The following is a 21963-nucleotide window of genomic DNA, read 5'->3' on the forward strand; positions in this document are numbered from 1 at the left end:
AGGCTGGCCTTCAACTTGCTATCCTCGTGACCTCGCCCCCAGAGTTATTGGAGTTGAAACCCTGGGCCACTGTGCTGGGCTGGCCATGTAGAAACCACAGAGACCTTTAATGGATCTCCCTGTCTCTCCTGGCACCTGCAGGACGCAGTGGATTCCAGGCCACAGTCCCCATGGTGATCCCTGTGCTCATATGGTCACGAGCAGCTCACTCATGTGCTCCGTGTTCCCATTTGGGCCGTGTCCCTCAGGCATCCCAGGTCAGCGGAGGTGGGAGGTCTTGACCTGCCTTTGTGTCCTGGGTGTCACTGTTGCGTGTCCCTCACTGACTCCATACTCTGTGAGCACGCCCCTGCTCGGGTGACTCTGCCGTCTTGAACTTTAATGTCCTTTCATTTCTTTAATATATCTGTATTTTAATTTCTTTGAGGCCCTGAGGATAGAACCCAGGCCCTGGGGGTGCTCTGCAGGCCTCTCTCATGAGCTACGTCCTGTCCAGTCCTATTTAGTTTTTACCTTGAGTCATGAGGTTCCTCAGTTCCCCAGGTGGCCTTCAACTTGCCATCCTCCTGCCTTGGCCTCCGGAATCACTGGAGTTAAAGCCCTGGGCCCCTGTGCTGGGCTGGTCTCTGTAATACCTTTTAAGGATTCACTGTTTCCATCCATCTCCTCCGTCTCCTACTATAATTGAAATGAGTAAAGCATCCTCTTCCAACTCCACTTCTTGGTATTTTCAGAAGAACTAAATTCACCTACTATCGTGATAGAGCCACATCAGTGTGTATAGCAGCACAATTCATAGTAGCCAAATCATGGAACCAGCCCAGGTGCCTGTCAACAGATAAATGAATAAAGAAAATCTGGTTCATACACACAGTGGAGTTCTTCCCAGCCAAGAAGAAGAATGACATGATGGCATTTACTGCAAAAGCTAAGTAGAAAAAAGAAATGAAAAAAGGACCACAAAAGTACAAGGGAGATCAATGGAGCAGAGGAGGGTCCCGAGGAGCAGGAAGGAGGGAGGGCCACAGGGAGGACCTGGGGAAGGAGGTGGACCACATTAGGCTCTGTGCCGACATGAGCCCACCTGGATGAATGTCAAATTTACATGTAATGTCAACGCACGAACTAAAAAGAAACCAGTAGAAAGAAGGCAACCAGGAGAGCAACGTGGTCCTCATTCTCTGGGCAGCAGAGAGCCTCTTGGAAGGGGGCCTGGGAGGTCTCGCAGCCACCCCAGGTCAGGAAGAAGGCCACCCTGACCCTGGGAGCAGGTGGCCTGTGAATCAGGGAGGCTGAGTGCCCAGGCTCCACCAGGCCCTGCAGGCCCAGCTCTGGGGGAACCGGACGCTCTTCCCACTGGGCTTCTCTTCCAGGGCTCTGCCTGGGCCAGGCCATCCACGCACAGGAGGGTGAGTGCAGGTCCCAGGGCCTCCTCCCAGGGCAGCTGTGGACAGGGGCATGTGGATCCAGGAGTGTGGACCCTTGGTCATTACCTCCGTGTCCCCATGCTGTGGGGACTCTGGTCCTGTCAGGGCTTCCCCAGTGTCTGTGAGGTGACGTGTCACGGTCCTGTGCACTGAGACTCCATTAGGACCTGCAGACCCAGAGATCTGTCAATCACCAGCTCAGGAGGTCAGCTCCAGGGTGCACTGGGCTGGGGATGCTCCTGGGACCCAGCCCCATGCACTCTGGGACCTGCTCACTGTAGCTCAGCACTGTGTCCCCAGGAGACCCTGGGTGTTGGGGGAGGAGGGTCACCCAGTGAAGGGCCAGCAGAGTCAATCCATCCTGCCCTAGGGACACACACACAGTGGTCACCTACCCTGACCCCTTTCCCAAGGCCTCAGATGCTGAAGTGTGGGCTGAGAGGAGGGACGGGGACACTCAAAGGTCCAGCAGACGTCGGGCTGGATGAACTGGCAGAGCAGAGACAGCCCTGGTCCAGCCCAGGGTCACACTCTGCCCTCCCATGGCTGGTTCTCACAGTGGGCTGTGGGCACCACCAGGCCCTGAGCTCTCCTCTCATCCTCAGGTGGCAGAGGCTGCTCGTCCCCCGTTTTCTCCAGGGTGGCCTTGGCCTTAGACTTGGAGCTGAGTTTGATCAAAGGCAGCTGTGTGTGCTCCAGTCCCCTGTCCCCAGGGCCCTCCTGTTCACTGGGAGACCTGGGAGGGACACAGGGAGCAGGGGAGGTGGGGCAGGGTGATCCCAGTGACAGGACAGTCAGGAGAAGGGCTCAGGAGGTCAAGGTCAGCCTAGGGGAGAGGCTGCCAGCCCTTCACCAGCCTCTGACTCCCAGGAGTCCCACGTGACATCAGCCCCCACCCACAGGAGTGAGCTGCCCCACAGTAGGTCACCTGGGACTCTGCATGGGGTAGTGCCCACAGGGACAGGTTCTGGCCTGGAAAGTGGGGAGTGGCTCCTATTTCAGGGCCCTAGGGTGGGTCTTGGCCACCTGCCAGTGACCTGTCCTGACAGTCTGCCGTGTCCTTCTGCTTCCAGCCTCCACCCCCCAGAACTACAGGGTGTTGAACTGTGTCCGCCTGGGCCTGGCTGGGCTGGTCTTGGTGGCCCTGGGGGTGCTTCTGGGAGAAGTTGGGTGGGAAGCCACAGGTGCCCACTCCATCAGCGTGGCCAGGAGCCCCTCCCACTCAGCCTGTGCTGCAGCCCCCAGGACACAGGGGGAGGAGTGAGGGGAACACATGTGCCCAGGTGGGGAGGAGGGAGTGACATCACAATGTCACGATGGGCAGCACAAAGGACCTAGTGATTCCATGAAGAGAAACCCTGCAGGACACAGGAAGCCATGTCAGGAGGTGACTCTAGGTGACATTGAAGTTGGTACTTCCCTACACTCCAGCAGTGAGCAGAGGAATTTGGATTTAGCACCACGACCTGGTGACGTGGTGCTACCTGGGCATGTGGAGGGTGAGAGGAAGGGACGTGGACAGTAAGAGGAAACACATGGCAGGACTCTCAGGGTTTTAATGTGGCTTTTTCACAGTCATGTCCACAGGACCAGTGCCCCTTACACAGTCCCTCAGACACCAGCCTGTGGCTTGCATGACCCTTGTTTCAGGGGGAGCTGTACAGACAGTTCCAATGGGGACTGGCGTGTGGAGGGCTGCAGAGAGCGGTGGGCCAGCCCTGGGTGGGCACAGCATGGTGGGGAAGGCTCTGCAGCCAGCACCCAGCTGGTCCTGCACCCAGTCACCTCTGCTGCCAGGACAGTCTCAGGTGCAGCCCCACCTGTCCAGGTGGCCTTCAGACTCCTGAGGGTCCTTCGTCACCAGCTCTACACTCTGAGTGTGCCCTGTTCCTCCTGTTCACCTCCTGGCTGCATCTCGGGTCCCTCTCTGGCTGTCCTGAGCCTGAAACAGCAGGATCCCGAGGACCAGCAGGACCAGGCCAGCCACGCCCATCCGGATGAGGTTCTGCACTGTGTAGTCCTGTGGAGGTGAGGCTGGGAAATGGACACAGAGGTCAGAGGTCAGGGAGGCCAGGATCCCCACATGTCCACGCAGGGCAGCCACCTCCCCTGGCCAGGACGTGACCCACAGAGTCCAGTCCCATAGCTGATAATCCTCCCGACTCCCCTGAGCTGGGGTCTGAGCTGCTCTGCGCTGGGCTGATGGTCTCAGTGGCTCCTGAGAACCAAGTGGAGGAGGGGACCTGTGACCTGAGGAGCCCCGTCCTGCCTGGGACCCACCTCCTCGCCTCATTCTCACCACAGGACTCTCTGAGCCCCTCTGAGCCCTTTCTGGTCCTCAGGGTCCCCTCTGCTCCTCTCCCTGGTCCTTCACCCTGTCTCTGCTCTGCGGGGTCAGGACTGTGTCTGAGTCACGTTGGAGCAAAGTTCAGCTGAGCCCAGAGCAACTGCACGACACCTGCAACTGTCAATCATGTGACAGGCACCACCACCCATCCACCACCAAGGTATGAGGACACTGAGGCTCACCCAGGTCCCCAGCAGGAAGCAGCAGAGCGGGGCCTGAACTGGGGGAGTCTGACTCCCAGTCTCCTTCTCTCCACCAGAGCTCAGCCCTGAGCTGGAGGGAAAGAGCCTGACACCCCGATGGCCCTGAGCCCTCCCCTGCTCAGTGTCACTGTCACTGCACACAGGGGACAGGGCCCTGCAGATTCAGGTCCTGGAGGCTTCCCTGGAGGCTCCTCTCCCAGCAGGGCACAGCCAAGGTCAGCCTGAGAGGCACTTGAGGGTCAGGGCCAGGCCTCTCCTCTGCCCTGGGAGAAACTGAGGCCCAGAGGGGAGGGGCTGGTCCCCGTCAGCATCTCCAGAGGGGGCTGCCCCCCTCAGCTCAGCCCTGCCCTGGACCCACCTCCCACCAGAGCCCCTCACTCACCACTCTGGGGTCCTGGGTCCGTGGGGGAGAGGGGCTGGTCCTCAGGGCCTCCTGGGGTGGGTGGAAGGTGAGGGCTGGGCTGCCTGCCCCCCACTTCAGCTGGTTGCTACTCCCCAGGCTGGGCCCAGAGTCACCTCTGCCTGGACCTCCCCCTCACGCCTCCCAGCCCTGAGCCCCAGGGCCTGAGACCCCTGACCATCCTCTGCAGTGCCCTGGACACAGCTTAGCTGAGTTGGTAACTGGACTTTGTAGCTCAGAGTGATCCTTGGTTGCCCAAGAATGCAGGACACTGTCTGCACAGAGGCCCCTGAGACTCACCAGCTGTTGACCTGGGTCCTGAGGGTGGGGGGCTGGGTCCCACAGAGGGTCCTGGGAATGAGGAGAACAGGAGGGTGAGGGGTGCAGGCTGCCCCTGGGGACTGTTTCTGCCCATCCTCCTATACCTGCCTGGCCTCCCCAGGACCTTCCTGTGCCCACCTGCACCTTCCTGATTCCAGTGGTGGGTGGGTGCACAGGCTGGAGGACCCCGTTGGCCCCTCCTCTCTGAGGGATGAGTCCCGCTGGCCGACCCTCCCTAGGCCCCTCACTCCCATCCCACCCAGAGCTGTCCTGGGCAAGGCCCTGAGGGAATCCTTGAGCTCACAGAGGATGGGGTCAGGGTCACTCACCTGAGACCACCAGGTCCAGGGGGGCACTGGGCCGTGACAGCAGGTAGGGGGATGAGCTGTGAGAGCCATAGCACCTGTAGGTCCCCCCGAGGGCTGGGGTCACAGCTCTCATGGAGAACTCTGCCTGGTACCATGGGGCTCGGTACTCTGCTCTCAGACGCAGGGGGGGATCAGCTGCCCCCTCCTTGCACAGGAGGAAAGTGTCCATCTTGATCTGTGACTGACACAGCAGGGTCACGTTCTCCCCTGAGGACACTGTGGGACCAGGCTGCACTGAGAGGGAGGGTGTGCCAGGGAGCTGTCCTAGAGAGGAAGGAGGGTGAGGGTGGCCCCAGCTTGTTCTGAGCTGAGACCTCCCAGGGCCTCTCTCTGAGGACCCTGTGCTCTCTGTCTGTCTCATTGTCTCTGATTCTTCCTGTCCCTGTGTCCCCCTGTCTCTGTCCTCTCTGCCCCTCCCTGTCTCTCTCCCTCCTGAGACCCCACATCACCCTGGCCATCACCTCCTGGGGCTCCCAACAGGGCTGTGCAGAGTCTGGGTCCCTGACTGCACCCTCTGGGCTCCTCACCTGAGACCAGGATGTCCAGGGGGCCACTGGGGGCTGACTACTCAGAGGAGAGGCTGTGTCCCCCGTAGCACCTGTACTGACCCCCGTGGGAGCTGCTCACAGGGCCCAGCAGGAAGTCGGCCTGAGAGAGCCCAGCCTGGGGCTGCTGGGCAGGGCGCTGGGGGAGGTCCTGTGCCCCCTCCTTGGACAGAGTGAATCTGTCATAGGTGACGTCTGAGTGACACTGGAGGGTCAGGTTCTCTCCAGGGGCCAGGACAGGGCCCTGCTGGGTGAGGAGGGAGGGCTTCCTGGACACCCCTGAGGAAGAGAGGCCTGGGCTGAGGGCTGGACCCTGCCAACCCCCTCCCTCCCCCGTCCTGCCTGCAGGTCACCCTCTCACTCCTGGGTCTCTGCCCACAAGGTCGCAGCCTCACCAAATATTGGAGTGAAGGATGGGAATTCCCTACCTGAGACCAGGAGCTCCAGGGGGTCAGTGGGAATTGACCACACCTGGGGTTTGCTCCTATAATAGCCATAACATGTGAATGTCCACCTGTGGGTGGGGTTAACAGGCCCCACGGGGAACTGGGCCTGGAACTGCCCACTGGGTTTTTGCTGTGAGTCCAGGGTCCAGGTGAGGTTTTGTTCTCCTTCCTTCACCAAAATAAAGCCGTCAAATTCCTTCCATGAGCCACACTGGAGGGTCACGTTCCCTCCTGAGGTCAGCACAGGGCTGGGCAGGGCTGAGAGCCTGGGTTTGCTGTAGAATCCTAGGAGAGAAGGAGGCAGGTGTTCATGGCTCCCTCCTCCCCCATTAATGGGCTGTGAGAGGGACATCTGGGGCAGACCCCTTTCCTGAGACAGAGCCGGGGCTGGGACCCCTGAGTGTCCACTCACCTGTCACCACCAGCTCCAGGGGTTCACTGTGCTGAGAGGAGTCAGTAGGGCTCTGATGGTAGCATTGATATCCCCCTACGTCCTGCGCAGTCATGGTGGGGATGGGGAACATGGCCCTGTTCCCTGGACCCTGTAAGGGTCTTCTGCATGTGGGGCTCCCGGTCCTTTCCTTAATGAGACAGTACTCGTGGGTGTACAGTGATCCCTGACACCAGAGGGTCACTGACCTTCCACGGGGAATGACAGGGCCTGGTTCTGCCCACAGGTTGAGCTTGGGGAGGGTCCCTGCAAGAAAACCAGAGGCTGGGTCCTGGCCTGTCCCTACCCCAGGTCCTCTGCCCTACCTTGTCACCACCCTCGGCCCAGGCTGCTCCCTTCTCTCCCGAGACCCCAGGGACTGAGCCTGGGCAGGACGCGGGAGGCTGCAGGGCCCTCACCTGAAGACCCCCGGGGGCTCTGTAGCAGACTCAGCCCTGGAAGAGAGGTCCCCGTGAGGAGCTGGCACCTCAGTGTTGGGGAGGATTATTGTCCCTTGTGGTCACAGCAGCCATTTGGTACCATATGAGACTAAGACCAGAGCGTTCCCTGTGAACAGGCACCTGGGACCCTCCCCACCAGCCTGTGTCCCTCCCTCCACCAGCACTGACCGAGGCAGAGGAGGACAGGCAGGGTGGACCTCATGCCGCCTGCTCTGAAGACTCCAGCGTCCAGAGAGGAGAGTGCAGGCCCTGCAGGTCAGACAGCACGGAAGTGGTAAGCAGGGGCTGCTGCTGGCCCCTGTCCCCAGGGTTGCGCACCCACCGGGTGGGGACGGCCCCTCCTGTCCTGTCTCTGGTTTCCTCAAGGCAGGGCTCAGGGGAATTCCACCCCTTGGGGACTCTCAGCACAAAATTTAGGTCCCTGACCCTGAGGCCCTTCCATAATGACCTTGATGCTGCCCAGCCAGGCCAGGCCCCAGGCCCCACCTGAGTCAGCCCCACACAGGCTGAGGCCAACCCAGGATTATGTCCTCAGAGGATCCAGGGAGGGAATGTGGGGGTCACTCCTAGACCAGGTGAAACATGACCAGCTACTGGGCAGGTGTGTGGGACGCCCCAGATGTCCAGCATGGTGGAGGCCTGCACCCTGCCCTCTGGGAGCTGGAGCAGCTGAAGGAGCTCAGGGCTGATTTCCCAGTGCAGCCCACCATGGCGTAGCCTGTGCAGGAGCAAACCCCTCCCTCAGCAGCTCTGGTCTATTTAAATTGATGGTCTTTGGTGTTTTGTTGCAGTAGCGCAGAGCTGACAGACACAGGAGCTGAAAGGAGCGAGCCCTCCTCCCTGTGCCAGGTCCCCGTGCTGCACGTGAAATGCTCTGTTCTGGGGTGTGGGGGAAGAGCCGTCCCATCTGCTCTGGAGTCCATGCTCCAGCCTGTCCCACCATCAAGCAGAGCGGCCTGGCTGAGAGCTGAGGTGGGCGTCACCACCCCTGGAGCCTGGCTGTGCTGGCAGGCCACTGTTCCTCTGGCTGACACTGGGTCCCCTGGCCTCATGCTCTTCCTGTGGTCTCCCATGGAGTAGCTTAGGAGAGGGGCCAGGGCTTCCCCAAGGTCACAGCAGGTCAGTTCCCCAGGTGCAGAGTCTGGAGGCAGTGAGCACTCAGGTCCTGCATAAAGGAAGGGTCACCCCAGGACGGGCTCAGTGACAAGGGGACACAGCGAGGCCTCCCAGGCTGCCCAGCGAGATCATCCTCCATGAGTGCAAGGCTCTGGGCTGGAGGAGCCCTGGGCTGCAGAGCTGCTGAGGTGAGGTCCTCCCTGTGCACGTGGAGAGGAGCTGGTCCACTTTCCACCACTGAGGCCAGATCCTGGGAGCAAGCCGCTAAGAGGAAGGGTCACTGCGGCTCCTGGTGCAGAGCCTCATCTTGGTGGCCAGCCTGTGCCCTGGGCCCTGCTCAGGCAGCACATGTGCAAGCCCACAGAGGAGCTAAGCTCTCAGCTCCTGGCAGGCGGGAAGCAAAGGGAGCCAGGGAGGGCCAGGGTCCCCACGTCCCCTCAAGGGCTCGTCCCCAGGGCCCACGTCCCTTCCACCAGGCTCCACCTCTGAGCTTCCTGCACCTCCCATAGCACCACGGCGGGTGGCCAAGGCTTCAGCATGTGGGCTTCAGGGATGGCCAAGGTCCACCCACATCCCTGTGTGGGTGACGGCTGCCCTGGGAGAAGACGCCCTGGGTGTCCTGCAGTGGGAAGTGCTGGGCACCCCATGCCCTGTCCCCCCATGATGGCCTGAGTCTCTACAACCCCAGCAGAGCCACCAAGGCCCAGCACAGGGGTCCCAGCCAGCTATCCACCTGCTCTGACCACGGCAGGTACAGGAGCCCTGGGTCCTGGGAGAGCAGAAGTCAGGGGCAGGTTGCTGGGGTCAGCTCTGGTGGCGCCCAGGCCTGGGTGTGGAAGGGTGACCCTGAGCCTGGTGCAGTGGAGGGCGGAACTCTAAGAGGTGAGACCTAGTGGAGGTGGCCGGTCAGGGGGCGAGCCCCGCAGGCTGTGGTTGGCCTGCTCCCCTCTGTAGTGGCCCTGGTGGCTCCACCACCTGTCACCATGATGTGGCCCTGATGACAGGCCCAGGCAGCAGGACCATGTGAGACCTCTGCCCCTGTGAGACCAAGGAGCCTTTGCCCTTCATGGGGGAGGTCAGCCTCCAAGCCACGTCACATGGAGGAGGGTGGCCAACAGCAGCGCTGGTGCTGGGGAGCGGGTCTTCCCTGTGTGCAAATCATAGAGGGAGAGAGGAGACTCCGCGGGGCTGGGGAGGAGTGGGAGGAGGTAGGAGAGCAGGCTGGAGCCTGGGGAGCCTCAGTGGGCTGTGGGGACGTTCTGGGCAGGGTTCTAGGATCAGGTCCCTGTCAGACAGGGCAGGGTGAGGGTCAGCTCAGGAGGTTGCAGGTGACACAGGGACTCCACTGGGAAGGTCCCAGGCCCTGTCCCTGGCCTGCTAGGGGGACCCAGAGATTTCTAGTCCCCTCAGCTTTAAGCTTCTCAGAGGCTTCCTGGAATCTAAGGTGGTCACAGTCACTCAGGGGGACCTTCCCACAGTGCACAGCTCCAGGGGCCCTGGGAGGACGGACCCCCAGGAGGTGGGCAGGGCGAGTGCAGTGACCTTCCTCCTAATTTGAAACTGCAGCGTCTGGGTCAGGCCTTCGTTGCTCACAGGAAGGAAGGTAGGACTTGAAGCCCCTGGGTGTAGGGTGGGCTGTCCACTCCCCTGCAGTCAGGCAGAGCCCAGGCGGAGCCACAGCTCAGCCCACTCACCACTTCCTGTCAACCTCGTGGACAGCCCCCTGGTGACCTGAGAGGGCTGTTTACCTTGTGGGGACAAACTGAAGCCCGTCCTTGCTCCTGCGGGATCCTCTCAGCACCAGCGGCCTGCAGGGGCCCCGCTCCACTCTGGGGTCCAGGGAGGAGAAGTGCAGGCCCCTCCTTCGCCTCCTACAGAACAGGGTCCTCCAGGAAGCACGGGGAGGGCCCCTGGAGAGTGTGGGCGTCCTGGGCACAGCCAGGCTGGCAGCGTGAGCTCCCTTTGCCAACCAGTGCTCAGCCTTAGCCACTCGCCTCAGGTCTGGACAGTGGAATGACCACAGTGCTCCCAGGAGGACGGGGCACCCTGGGGGTCTACTGGAGGGGCCCTGAGGTGGCAGCACCTGCCCTGTCAGTCACCAGGCAGGTGTGTCTGGGGACTTCCTGTGGGTGGGCTCCTCTGATGGCCTCTGATGGCCAGAGTTCATGGAGACCCCACCACTGTCCCAAAGGTCAGATCAAGGCAAGTCAGACCCATGGGTATCAGGAGGGGTAACTCCCCTTTGGGGCATGTAGCATAGACACTGGGCTCAGCAGACTCCCCAACATGGGTGTGAGCACCAGGTGCTGGTCAGCAGGACGTCCCCAGGGGAGGGACAGCAGGGGCGGGGCCCAGAGCTGAGCAGCCCTGGCTGTGTGCAGTGTTTCCTGGGATGTTCAGCGCAGAGCTGTTCAGGGGGGAGGAGAAGGAACACAGGGCCCAGGAGGGTCTGCGACACCAGCTCCCAGCACTTACCGCGTGTGAGGGGACGAGGCTTCCCCAGGGGACGTGGGCTGAGACCCCTGGGCATGGGGGGACACAGCATGGGGGGGAACTTGCTGGTCAGCCTGGGGAGGTTCCGTGCAGCACCTAAGCCACGTGTCCACGGCCAGGCATGTGGTGAGGGTGACCAGATGGCTCCCAGCCTTGTCTGGATGTTGGTGACTGAGGTGGCAAGTCATCTGGAAAGTTGGGCACCTGAGGCGTGTCCACGTTGGGCAGCGAGGCAGAAGTTGTCCCTGAGCACTGAGACTCGTCCTACCTTCTCTGGGCAGATCCTGAGCTCCAGGTGGAGAAGCTGAGTTGACCAGGCCCAGCAGGAGGCCAGTGTTTGCCAGGGAGGGGGCGGTTCCAGGCAGGACCCTCCCAGCAGCCTCAGCACCACCTGGGCAGCAGGAAGGAGCTCCTGCTCCAGGTGCAGACTAACAGCTCCTGGAACCTCACGCTGTGCAGACCAAGAAAGTGAACAGCATGTAAGAAATCCCGTGTAGCCAGGCGCGGTGGTGCACCCTGTAATCCCCGCAGCTCAGCAGGCAGAGGAGGAGGACCAGAGCCAGCCTTAGCCACTTAGCAGCCACTTAGCCACTCAGCTAGACCCCGTCTCTAAATAAAACACGAGAAAGGGCTGGGGATGGGGCTCAGAGGTGAAGCCCCCTGGGTTCCATCCCAGGACTAAAAAGAAAGAGAGAACTCACTTGTGAAGGGTGCCCCAGGTGGACAGGCTAGTGGCAGAGGGTGACCAGCCCCTAGGGAAGGGGACGTGCAGGCAGAGAGGATGGCCTGCAAATAACAACAGAGATCAATTAAATCTGAAACTTTTTGGCAGGGAACCTGTGGACTGGAGAGGGAGCTGGTCTAGGGAACTCAGAGGTGGTGGAAAGTGGATCATTGAAACCAGCGAAAATTTCTCAGGCTCCAGCGTCCACAGCTCAGCAGGAACGGAATCGCTGGCCTTGGAATGGTCTATACATGCTGCAGAGACAGACAGGGGACCCGTGAAGGACGTGGCCAGCTCTCCCGTAGCTTGACAGCAGCAGTGTGAGCCTGGACCTGTGTGAGAGACCAGCACAGGGAGCTCTTTATCACTGCTGCCCCTGGAGAGCGCATGGAGACGCCTGACGGGCCTCTCGGGTGGTCCACACTCCCACCCAGCAAGGTGACCAGCTTCTTCTCACCCCAGCAAGGGCCGGGGGTGGGCAGCTGCCAGGTGAGACCTGGGTGCAGCACAGGCCCCTCCCAGGCCCCGCTCGGCCCCTCACAGCCCCCTGTGGACACTGCAAGCCCACTGTGGCCATGCAGCCCCCACACAGACATTCATCACGTCTCACCACCTTCCTGGGTCTGGGCAACTTGTCTTGGGCACCAGGCCCCAGCACATGAACATGGAGTCAGTACTCACACAGGATCGTGTAGAAGTAAAGTGAATCCTCTACTCCTTACTTGTGTGCTCTTCATCAACAATTCCCGTCTAGTAGAGGCTGGGTGACCTGGGCCTGCCCACATCCACCGTGTCCTGGGGGTCATTTCCACCTTTCCATCACGTTCCCTGTGCACCTGGAGCCCGCCCTGGTGCTCCTGGGTTCAGCTCTGGTCACTCTGTCCTTCTTGACCTTAGTGGGCTTCAGTCCTTTAATTTCCCCACCTGGGGCTGACCTCAGCCCTGCACAAGGACCTGGGTATGCGAGTGCTCCACCCCGAGCCACGTCCCAGCCCTGTGACTTTTCTCTAAGGTTCCCAGGGTGGCCTCAAACCTGGGATCCTCCTGCCTCAGCCTCTAGAGCCACTGGGATTACAGGGGTGACTCATTAGGTATTAAGCTAATTCACTACTTTCTGTTGATCCATCTGTCCTTTGACTTGGATAAAATGACTAAAACATATTATGTTAAATGCCGATATTGCTGAGATTTGATGCTGATTTGCCGTGTGTTTTATGGTATTTCTTCGTTAACTGAAGACACACGTGATGTTGGGGTTCATCTCGATACAGTCGTGCAGGCATGGGAGATGGTTTGCTCCAGTTGAGGCCCCAGCCCTCCCCTCCCCCCCACCTGTTCCCCTCCTCACCCTCCTGCCTTCCTTCTGTTTATTTGTGGTGTTTTAATTAGTGCTTTATGGATAGGCACAGTGTGGGATGCACGGTGGGATGTTCAGGTGTGAACCTGGGAAAGTTTGATCCCTTTCACCCACAGTTCTTCCTTCCCACTCCCTCTCCTCCCTCTCCCCTGGTTTCCCGTCACTTTCCATGGGATCCCCCACCCCTTCTTCTTCTTCTTCTTTTCTCATTTTGGGGTCCAGTTTCTGCATAGAGAGGAAACCCTGCCCCTTGGGGTGCAGTAGCCCAGCCCTGGGCAGTGCCAGCCTAAGCTGGCCTCCTGGAGCAGGGTCAGGGCAGGAGCAGACGCCTGGGCTTCAAGGTGGTGGGGAGTGAAAGCAGGTCCTCTCTGCTGTGGAGGGGACAGTGCTGGGGACTTGCCACTGCAAAGGGGGGAGATTGGATAGAGGGGATGATGGCCTTTGTCCCTGTCACAATGAGAAGAGGCACCAGCAGTTTGCAACCTTGGGCAGTGGCATGCAGACCACAGGACAATTGGCTGTCTCTCTCCTGATAGCAGGGACAGTGCCCCAGGATCTCCTCGGGGACACTTCTGCCCAGGGAACCCCACCACAGGACCTGTGCTTGTGGACAGCTTAGATCAGGCTCTGGGCCTCTCTGCAAAGGAGCAGGTGTGGTGACCTGGGCAGTCAGTCCAGCCCAGAGACCAGCCTCCTGAGCTCCTGGGCACAATGGAGACAACCAGCAGACACGGCACCGCCCCAGGGCACCAGCCCCATTCCCAGGGCTGACACCTGAGGACCCGCTGGGAAGGTCCACAGCAACCAGGCCCATGGCTCCTGAGCCCCAGCACCTCTGGGCGCATTCAAAGCCTCCAAGTGATGGACATCTTGTACAGGCCGAATCCCAGGAGACCAAGCAAGGGTCAATGAGAACTTTCTCCACCTTGGCATGGTTCACTACAAACAGCTCTAAAGTTAACTTGATGGATTCCCTATAAGAGATCCACACTTCAGCTCACCATACCACATGTATTTGAAGCAGGTACGCATGAATTGATACATAAATTTTCTAAATTGAGAGGCAGGACCTCACAAATGTGCTCAGCTGGCCTCCAACTGTGATCCTCCAGCCTCAGCTCTCCACGGAGCAGGGATCTCAGGCGTGTGCCACTGTGCCCAGTGACGATGTTGTCTCCTCTGCACAAAACCTGAAAGTTTCCATGAAACCCAATTTGTCTATTTCTTTCCTGCTGTGGCCTGGGCCTGCAGGGATTTCCGCAGGCCACTGTCCAGCCCAGAGCTGTGGCTTTATGTCTGTGCGTCTGGAGGTTGGTCGCACATCCAGGACCCACAGCACTTCTCACCCTCCCTCCCGTGTCAGAGATGGTCCAGGCCCCAGTGGACCCTCAAGTGCAGGCCAAGCACAGCCTCCAGGAAGGGCTGAGGGCCATGCTGTCCCTGGCCGGTCCACCCACTCACCACACAACTGCGAGCAAATGTCACCAATGAAATGAACTGAGGATCCCTGTCCTGCACACGCCATGGAATGAAAAGTAGTAGCTTTTGTGAGTGCTCACAGCACTGTCCTGCGCAGATCTCTCCATGACCTTGTCATCACTCTTGTTTAACGTGTGTGTGTGTGTGAGTGTGTGTGTGTGTGTGTGACAGCAGGTGCTCAGCTATGGTATGAACTTCATGGAGGTAAGCTGGTTTCTATTTTCATAAATAAACAACTAAGAAAAATTAACACATTGGCTGATGAATATTTAATTCCATATTATTTGTGGAGAGATGATCGTGAAACACTTCCATCCCTAGGATTCTACTGACCAGTCCTTGACCACCACAGAGTCTCCTGGTTATCAGAATTGCAAAGGGCTAACTAAGACCAAGGAGGAAACATCTGGTCACTCAGATTCCTATGACATTGTCTGGTGGGTCAGAAGAACCACATTTCTTCCTCTCTCTCCCCCTCCCTGTCCCTCTTTCTCTCTCCCTCTCTTTTTCCCTCTCTTCTTCTCTCTCTCCCTCACCCTCTCTCCCTCTCTCTCTCCCTCTCTCCCCCTCCCTCCCTCCATCTCTTTCCCTCTCCCCCTTCCAATCTCTCCCTCTCCCTCTCTCCCTCTCTCCCCCTACCTCTCTGTCTCTCTGTTTTTAAGGTGGCTGTTTAAGTCACCTTTTGCATCACTGTGACAAAGACCTGACAAGAACAATTAGAGGAGGAGAAGTCTATTTGGCTCACAGTGTCCCAGGCCTCTGTTCCCAGTGGCCAACCCACTGCTCTGGGCCCCAGAGGAGGAGGGCATCATGGTAGAAGGGCCTGGGGCAGGAAAGCAGCTCAGGACGCAGCAACAAAGCAGCAGACACAGCGTCTGCCCACCAGGGACCAGACAGAAACCCACAGGACAGCCCCAGGGACCCCTCCTCCAGCTGTGCCAACCTGCCCACAGTTATTGCCCATTCACTAATCAGGGCATTAAGCCTGGATCAAGTTACCAGGTGCCACAGGACTCCTCCCCTGATCCTGTCACCTCTGAAAGCTCTTGCATTGTCTCCTACATGAGCTTCTGGGGACAAGTCACATCTAAACCATAACAAGTGCTGGAATTCTTGACTTTAGTCTTAAGAACAGTCTGTGTGTGCTCATTCTGGAGACTAAGAGGGGTAACAGGCCGACCACCAAGAAGGAGGCTGGGGCCTGGGAACAGGGGAAGAGAGTTTCTTGATCCTGGGCCGAGACCAAGACTGAACCTGGGAAAATATAAGCGTCAAACAGACTTAGAACATTCTTTTCTATCTGCTTTTTGAAAATGATTCCTGCTAAGTGTGAATGTGGTCCATCAAGAGAAATAAGCCTGGGAAGGATAGACACAGGGGTGTATGGCCTTGGGTTCTAAGGACTCCAACTTTGAGGTTTTCTTGTAGGGTCCCTACATTTATTTGTTAATAAATGAAAATTTTAAGTTTGGGTGATTTTAGGCACATAATTCATGGACCTAGTAAGTAAAAAAAAAATAGTATCAGAAAGACCAGTAGAAAAGTTAGAGAATAAAGGGAACCGTCAGTAAGTCAAGAAAAGGTAAAGAAGAAGGGGAAGAGGAATAATAATTATAGACCACAGTAATGGCAGGGAGGAGGAGGGGAGGGGGAGAGGGAGGTAAGGGGAGGGGGAGGGGAGTTAAGGGGAGGAGGACGGGGGAGGAGGGAAGGAGAAGGGATGGGAGAATAAGGGAAAGGAGGTAAGGGAGGAGGGGAGGAAGGAGGAGGAGGAAGAGGAGAGAAGGATGGGAAGAAGAAAAGAGGAGGAGAAGGAAGGAGGAGGGCATTAGAGAGGGAGGAGGTGGAGGAGGAGGAGGAGGAGGAGGAAGAGGAGGAGGAGGAGGAGGAGGAGGAGGAAGAGGAGGAGGAAGAGGAGGAGGAGGAAGAAGAGGAGGAGGAAGAGGAGGAGGAGGAGGAGGTGGAGGAGGAGGAGGAAGAGGAGGAGGAGGAAGAGGAGGAGGAGGAAGAGGATGAGGAGGAGGAAGAGGAGGAGGAGGAGGAGGGAGAGGAGGAGGAGAAGGAGGAAGATGAGGAGGAAGAGGAGGAAGAGGAGGAGGAGGAGGTGGAAAAGGAGGAGGAACAGGAGGAGGAGGAGGAGGAGGAGGAGGAGGAGGAGGACAGGGCAGTGGGAAGCAGAGCCCCCGCAGGTGGACAGGGGACCCCTGCAGGCTGCCACTCAGCCCAGGTCATGCTGCTGGACAGAGGGGTCCCAGCCAGATGTGAAAATCAGCAGGAAGGCAGGTGACATGGACTCCCCAGGGTCACCCCAGCACATTTTGAACTTTATTGTAAGTTTCCTTTCATCAAAGTCACTTCATTTCTGTGCGTCACCAGCTGGATGCACTTTCCCATCACACATTTGCTCACTTGCCTTGTGACCCCTCCCCTTGCCTGTTGGTTACCAGGAGAATAAAATGGCCAAACGTGGCACATGGTTGGGGACCAGTTGTTGTGACTGGGAATCAGGTGACTTCCAGCAGGTCTCAGATGCTCCTGGCCATGCATGTCAGGCCCCAGGCTGGCCGTGACACCCAGCTGCATGTCCATGGGCTGTCTTGTGCCTGCTGGGGTCCCTAGGTCCCTGTCTTTGCAGCGTGGGATCTGAGTGGTGTCCTGGGCTAGTGGAAGGCCAGGGTGGCGTAGTCACTGTGCAGAGCACGAGATTGTCCTACTTGGGAGGAAGGAGGAGTGGCTGTCCCCTGCATGAGCTTGAGGTAATTCAGCTGGGCGTAGGTCACACCGTGGGGGGCACCAGATGCAGCTACCTGGAGTGAGGACAGAGTGGTGACAGGTGAGGCTGGTGTCTGGGGAGCTGGGGCCTGGAGGGGAAAGGACCCACATGGCAGCCCTGCAGGCTGTCCTCTCCCTGTAATGTGTCCTTCATGACCAGGAATGGCCCTAACTCAGGGGATAAGTGGACACTCCACAATAGCCCTGATTCTGGGCACAGGTGACAGCCCAGGGGTCTTCATCTGCAGGGCTCTGTGGAGGGGACAGAGGCAGGCAGCTCCTGAGTCCACTCTGGCTGTGCCTCTCACCTCCCACAGGGACTGGAGGGACCTGCAGCCAGCAGTCAGCTCTCCATGCCCAGCAGAACTTCCAGGGGCTTCTCAGGCTCTGCCAGAGCAGAGGCACCTGCAGGACTGAGCCCTGCCCACCTCTGTCCTGCCACCATCACACCTGCTCCTCATGCATCACCTGCAGCACCTGGACTCGAGCGGGCTGGACAGGTCAGCCTGTGCCCACTGGCCTCACACTGCTGCTCCTTGGCAGGACCCTCTTCCTGAGATGCTCTCAGGCCTGTCCCTGTGGTGGGGGCTCTGTCCAGGGTCCCCCCCAGGGAACCCTCCTTGACTGTCCAGTTACCCCTCCTGCTCCTGCCCATGGCCCCCGCCCCACCTGGCTCTGTCCTGGGTTCAAGCCGTCGCCCTGCCTGGTCTCCCCACGCCTGTCTGCCTCTGCCCCGTCTGTCTGTCCCGGGGCTGTCCTGTGTCTGAGCACCAGACTGTGTTTGCTGCTGCTGCCCCAAGCCCCCAGTAGAGCCTTGCCAACAGCAAACCCCCAGGAGTCGGCCATCTGTGTGGCTGGGAGGGGCCAGTGCAGGGCAGGGCTGTGGCCAGGTCCACCTCCTCCTCAGGAGCAGGTGACCGAGCTCAGCAGGGGGAGGAGGCAGAGGAGAGAGGCCAGCGCCCAGGCCTCAGGGCAGGAGGCCGACCAGAGCCCATCAGCACCATCAGCTGGGAGGAGAGAAGAGGGCAGCGGGCAGAGAGAGGAGGGCGGAGGAGAGGACGGGTCACCTGGTGTACTTGGGTGTCCTCTGGGGAGGTGACAGCAGTGCTGAGCCCTGTGTGAGGAGAAGGAGGCAGACCTGTGAGGCCCACACGGGCTCTTGCTGGGTCTCCTGGGTGGTCCTGCTGGTCAGGGTGACAACCAGGCTTCCCATCCTGTGTGCCCTGAGCACAACTGGCTAATTCCCTGGGACGCCACCACGTCCCCCCTCCCCACTCACCTGCCTTCCTGCATTGTCCCCGACACTGGTGTCCCAGGAGGAGGAAGAGGAACAGCAGGAGGAGGGGAACCGAGACCCCACCAGAATCTTCAGGCTCCTTCCTAGTCCTGGGCAGGGGTGTGGACGAGGAGCCACGCTGCTTACCTGAGCACCTACTGTGTGCCAGCCCTGCTGGTCTTTCCACCTGTCACCTCCAGCCCTGTCACTCAGGCATCATGGCACTGCCACCCACCCCCCAGGCACAGATGAGGACACTGAGGCTCAGAGGGGGGTCCCCTGCCCAGTCACCCAGCAGGAAGCAGCAGAGCGGGGCCTGAACTGGGGGAGTCTGACTCCCAGTCTCCTTCTCTCCCCCAGAGCTCAGCCCTGAGCTGGAGGGAAAGAGCCTGACACCCCGATGGCCCTGAGCCCTCCCCTGCTCAGTGTCACTGTCACTGCACAGAGGGGACAGAGCCCTGCAGATTCAGGTCCTGGAGGCGTCCCTGGAGGCCCCTCTCCCAGCAGGGCACAGCCAAGGTCAGCCTGAGAGCACTTGAAGGTCAGGGCCAGGCCTCTCCTCTGCCCTGGGAGAAACTGAGGCCCAGAGGGGAGGGGCTGGTGCCCGTCAGCATCTCCAGAGGGGGCTGCTCCCCCTCAGCTCAGCCCTGCCCTGGACCCCACCTCCCACCAGAGCCCCTCACTCACCACTCTGGGGTCCTGGGTCCTTGGGGGAGAGGGGCTGGTCCTCAGGGCCTCCTGGGGTGGGTGGGAGGTGAGGGCTGGGCTGCCTGCCCCCCAATCAGCTGGCTGCTCCTCCCCAGGCTGGGCCCAGAGTCACCTCTGCCTGGACCTCCCCCTCACGCCTCCCAGCTCTGAGCCCCAGGGCCTGAGACCCCTGGCCATTCTCTGCAGTGCCCTGGACACAGCTTAGCTGAGTTTGCAACTGGACTTTGTAGCTCAGAGTGATCCTTGGTGGCCCAAGAATGCAGGACACTGTCTGCACAGAGGCCCCTGAGACTCACCAGCTGGTGACCTGGGTCCTGAGGGTGGGGGGCTGGGTTCCCCAGAGGGTCCTGGGAATGAGGAGGACAGGAGGGTGTGGGGTGCAGGCTGCCCCTGGGGACTGTCTCTGCCCATCCCCCTAAACCTGCCTGGCCTCCCCAGGACCCTCCTGTGCCCACCTGCACTTTCCTGATTCCAGTGGTGGGTGGGTGCACAGGCTGGAGGACCCCGTTGGCCCCTCCTCTCTGAGGGGTGAGTCCCGCTGGCCGACCCTCCCTAGGCCCCTCCCTCCCATTCCACCCAGAGCTGTCCTGGGCAGGGCCCTGAGGGAGTCCTTGAGCTCACAGAGGATGGGGTCAGGGGTCACTCCCATGAGACCACCAGGTCCAGGGGGGCACTGGGCCATGACAGCAGGTAGGGGGATGAGCTGTGAGAGCCATAGCACCTGTAGGTCCCCCCGAGGGCTGGGGTCACAGCTCTCATGGAGAACTCTGCCTGGTACCATGGGGCTCAGTACTCTGCTCTCAGACGCAGGGGGGGATCAGCTGCCCCCTCCTTGCACAGGAGGAAAGTGTCCATCTTGATCTGTGACTGACACAGCAGGGTGACGTTCTCCCCTGAGGACACTGTGGGACCAGGCTGCACTGAGAGGGAGGGTGTGCCAGGGAGCTGTCCTAGAGAGAGGAAGGAGGGTGAGGGTGGCCCCAGCTTGTTCTGAGCTGAGACCTCCCCAGGGCCTCTCTCTGAGGACCCTGTGCTCTCTGTCTGCCTCCTTGTCTCTAATCCTTCCTGTCCCTGTGTCCCCTGTCCCTGTCCTCTCTGCCCCTCCCTGTCTCTCCCTCCTGAGACCCCACATCACCCTGGCCATCACCTCCTGGGGCTCCCCAACAGGGCTGTGCAGAGTCTGGGTCCCTGACTGCACCTTCTGGGAGCCTCTCATGTGACCACAATGTTAAGGGGGTCACTGGGGGCTGACCACTCAGAGTAGAGACTGTGTCCACCGTAGCACCTGTACCGACCCCCGTGGGAGCTGCTCACAGGGCCCAGCAGGAAGTCGGCCTGAGAGAGCCCAGCCTGGGGCTGCTGGGCAGGGCGCTGGGGGAGGCCCTGTTCCCCCTCCTTGGACAGAGTGAATCTGTCATAGGTGACATCTGAGTGACACTGGAGGGCCAGGGTCTCTCCAGGGGCCAGGACAGGGCCCTGCTGGGTCAGGAGGGAGGGCTTCCTGGACACCCCTGGAGGAAGAGAGGCCTGGGCTGAGGGCTGGACCCTGCTAACCCCCTCCCTCCCCCGTCCTGCCTGCAGGTCACCCTCTCACACCTGGGTCTCTGCCCACAAGGTCGCAGCCTCACCAAATATTGGAGTGAAGGATGGGAATTCCTTACCTGAGACCAGAAGGTCCAAGAGGTCACTGGGAATTGACCACACCTGGGGTTTGCTCCTATAATAGCCGTAACATGTGAATGTCCACCTGTGGGTGGGGTTAACAGGCCCCACGGGGAACTGGGCCTGGAACTGCCCACTGGGTTTTTGCTGTGAGTCCAGGGTCCAGGTGAGGTTGTGTTCTCCTTCCTTCACCAAAATAAAGCCGTCAAATTCCTTCCATGAGCCACACTGGAGGGTCACGTTCCCTCCTGAGGTCAGCACAGGGCTGGGCAGGGCTGAGAGGCTGGGTTTGCTGTAGAATCCTAGGAGAGAAGGAGACAGGTGTTCATGGCTCCCTCCTCCCCCATTAATGCGCTGTGAGAGGGACCCCTGGGGGCAGACCCCTTTCCTGAGGCAGAGCTGGGGCTGGGACCCCTGAGTGTCCTCTCACCTGTCACCACCAGCTCTAGGCGTTCACTGCGATGTAATGAGCCACCAAGGCTCTGATAGTAGCATTGATATCCCCCTACGTCCTGCGCAGTCATGGTGGGGATGGGGAACATGGCCCTGTTCCCTGGACCCTGTAAGGGTCTTCTGCATGTGGGGCTCCCGGTCCTTTCCTTAATGAGACAGTACTCGTGGGTGTACAGTGATCCCTGACACCAGAGGGTCACTGACCTTCCACGGGGAATGACAGGGCCTGGTTCTGCCCACAGGTTGGGCTTGGGGAGGGTCCCTGCAAGAAAAAGAGAGGCAGGATCCTGGGATATCCCTACCCCAGGTCCCACTGCCCTACCTTGTCACCACCCTCGGCCCAGGCTGCTCTCTTCTCTCCCGAGACCCCAGGGGCTGAGCCTGGGCAGGACGTGGGAGGCTGCAAGGCACTCACCTGAAGACCCCCGGGGGCTCTGTAGCAGACTCAGCCCTGGAAGAGAGGTCCCCGTGAGGAGCTGGCATCTGGGTGCGGGCCTAATATCTCCTTGTGGTCACAGCAGCCATATGGTGCCACATGGACCTAAAACCTGAGGGTTGCCCGAGAACTGGCACCTGGGACCCTCCCCACCCAATCTGTGTCCCTCCCTCCACCAACACTGACCGAGGCAGAGGAGGACAGGCAGGGTGGACCTCATGCCGCCTGCTCTGAAGACGTCCAGAGAGGAGAGTGCAGGCCCTGCAGGTCAGACAGCACGGAAGTGGTAAGCAGGGGCTGCTGCTGTCCCCTGGTCCCCAGAGCTGTGCACCCACCAGATGGGGACGGCCCCTCCTGTCCTGTCTCTGGTTTCCTCAAGGCAGGGCTGAGGGGATTCCACCCCTTGGGGACATCTCAGCACAGATCTGAGGTCCCCCTGACCCTGAGGCCCTCATGACTGACCTTGATGCTGCCCAGCCAGGCCAGGCCCCACACAGGCTGAGGCCAACCCAGGATTATGTCCTCAGAGGATCCAGGAA

The 21963-nt window shown here is 59.9% G+C and overlaps 2 protein-coding genes across 2 annotated transcripts; both read right to left on the reverse strand.

Annotated features, from left to right (window-relative positions):
- Nucleotides 1–3060: 3060 nt before the first annotated feature.
- Nucleotides 3061–7150, reverse strand: LOC144371086 (leukocyte immunoglobulin-like receptor subfamily A member 6). Its single transcript, XM_078033292.1, is given in 7 exon segments — nt 3061–3461; nt 4678–4728; nt 5028–5330; nt 5594–5890; nt 6040–6342; nt 6470–6754; nt 7117–7150. Coding segments are annotated over 7 exon segments (1410 nt in total). The 3' UTR covers nt 3061–3324.
- Nucleotides 7151–16777: 9627 nt separating this feature from the next.
- LOC144371087 (leukocyte immunoglobulin-like receptor subfamily A member 6) lies at nt 16778–21644 on the reverse strand. Its single transcript, XM_078033293.1, is given in 9 exon segments — nt 16778–16924; nt 18169–18275; nt 19170–19223; nt 19524–19818; nt 20095–20384; nt 20535–20837; nt 20966–21286; nt 21404–21439; nt 21611–21644. Coding segments are annotated over 9 exon segments (1587 nt in total).
- Between the last annotated feature and the right edge of the window lie 319 nt (nt 21645–21963).

Source organism: Ictidomys tridecemlineatus, chromosome 15 (genome assembly GCF_052094955.1).
Source record: "Ictidomys tridecemlineatus isolate mIctTri1 chromosome 15, mIctTri1.hap1, whole genome shotgun sequence".
NCBI classification, from domain to species: domain Eukaryota; kingdom Metazoa; phylum Chordata; class Mammalia; order Rodentia; family Sciuridae; genus Ictidomys; species Ictidomys tridecemlineatus.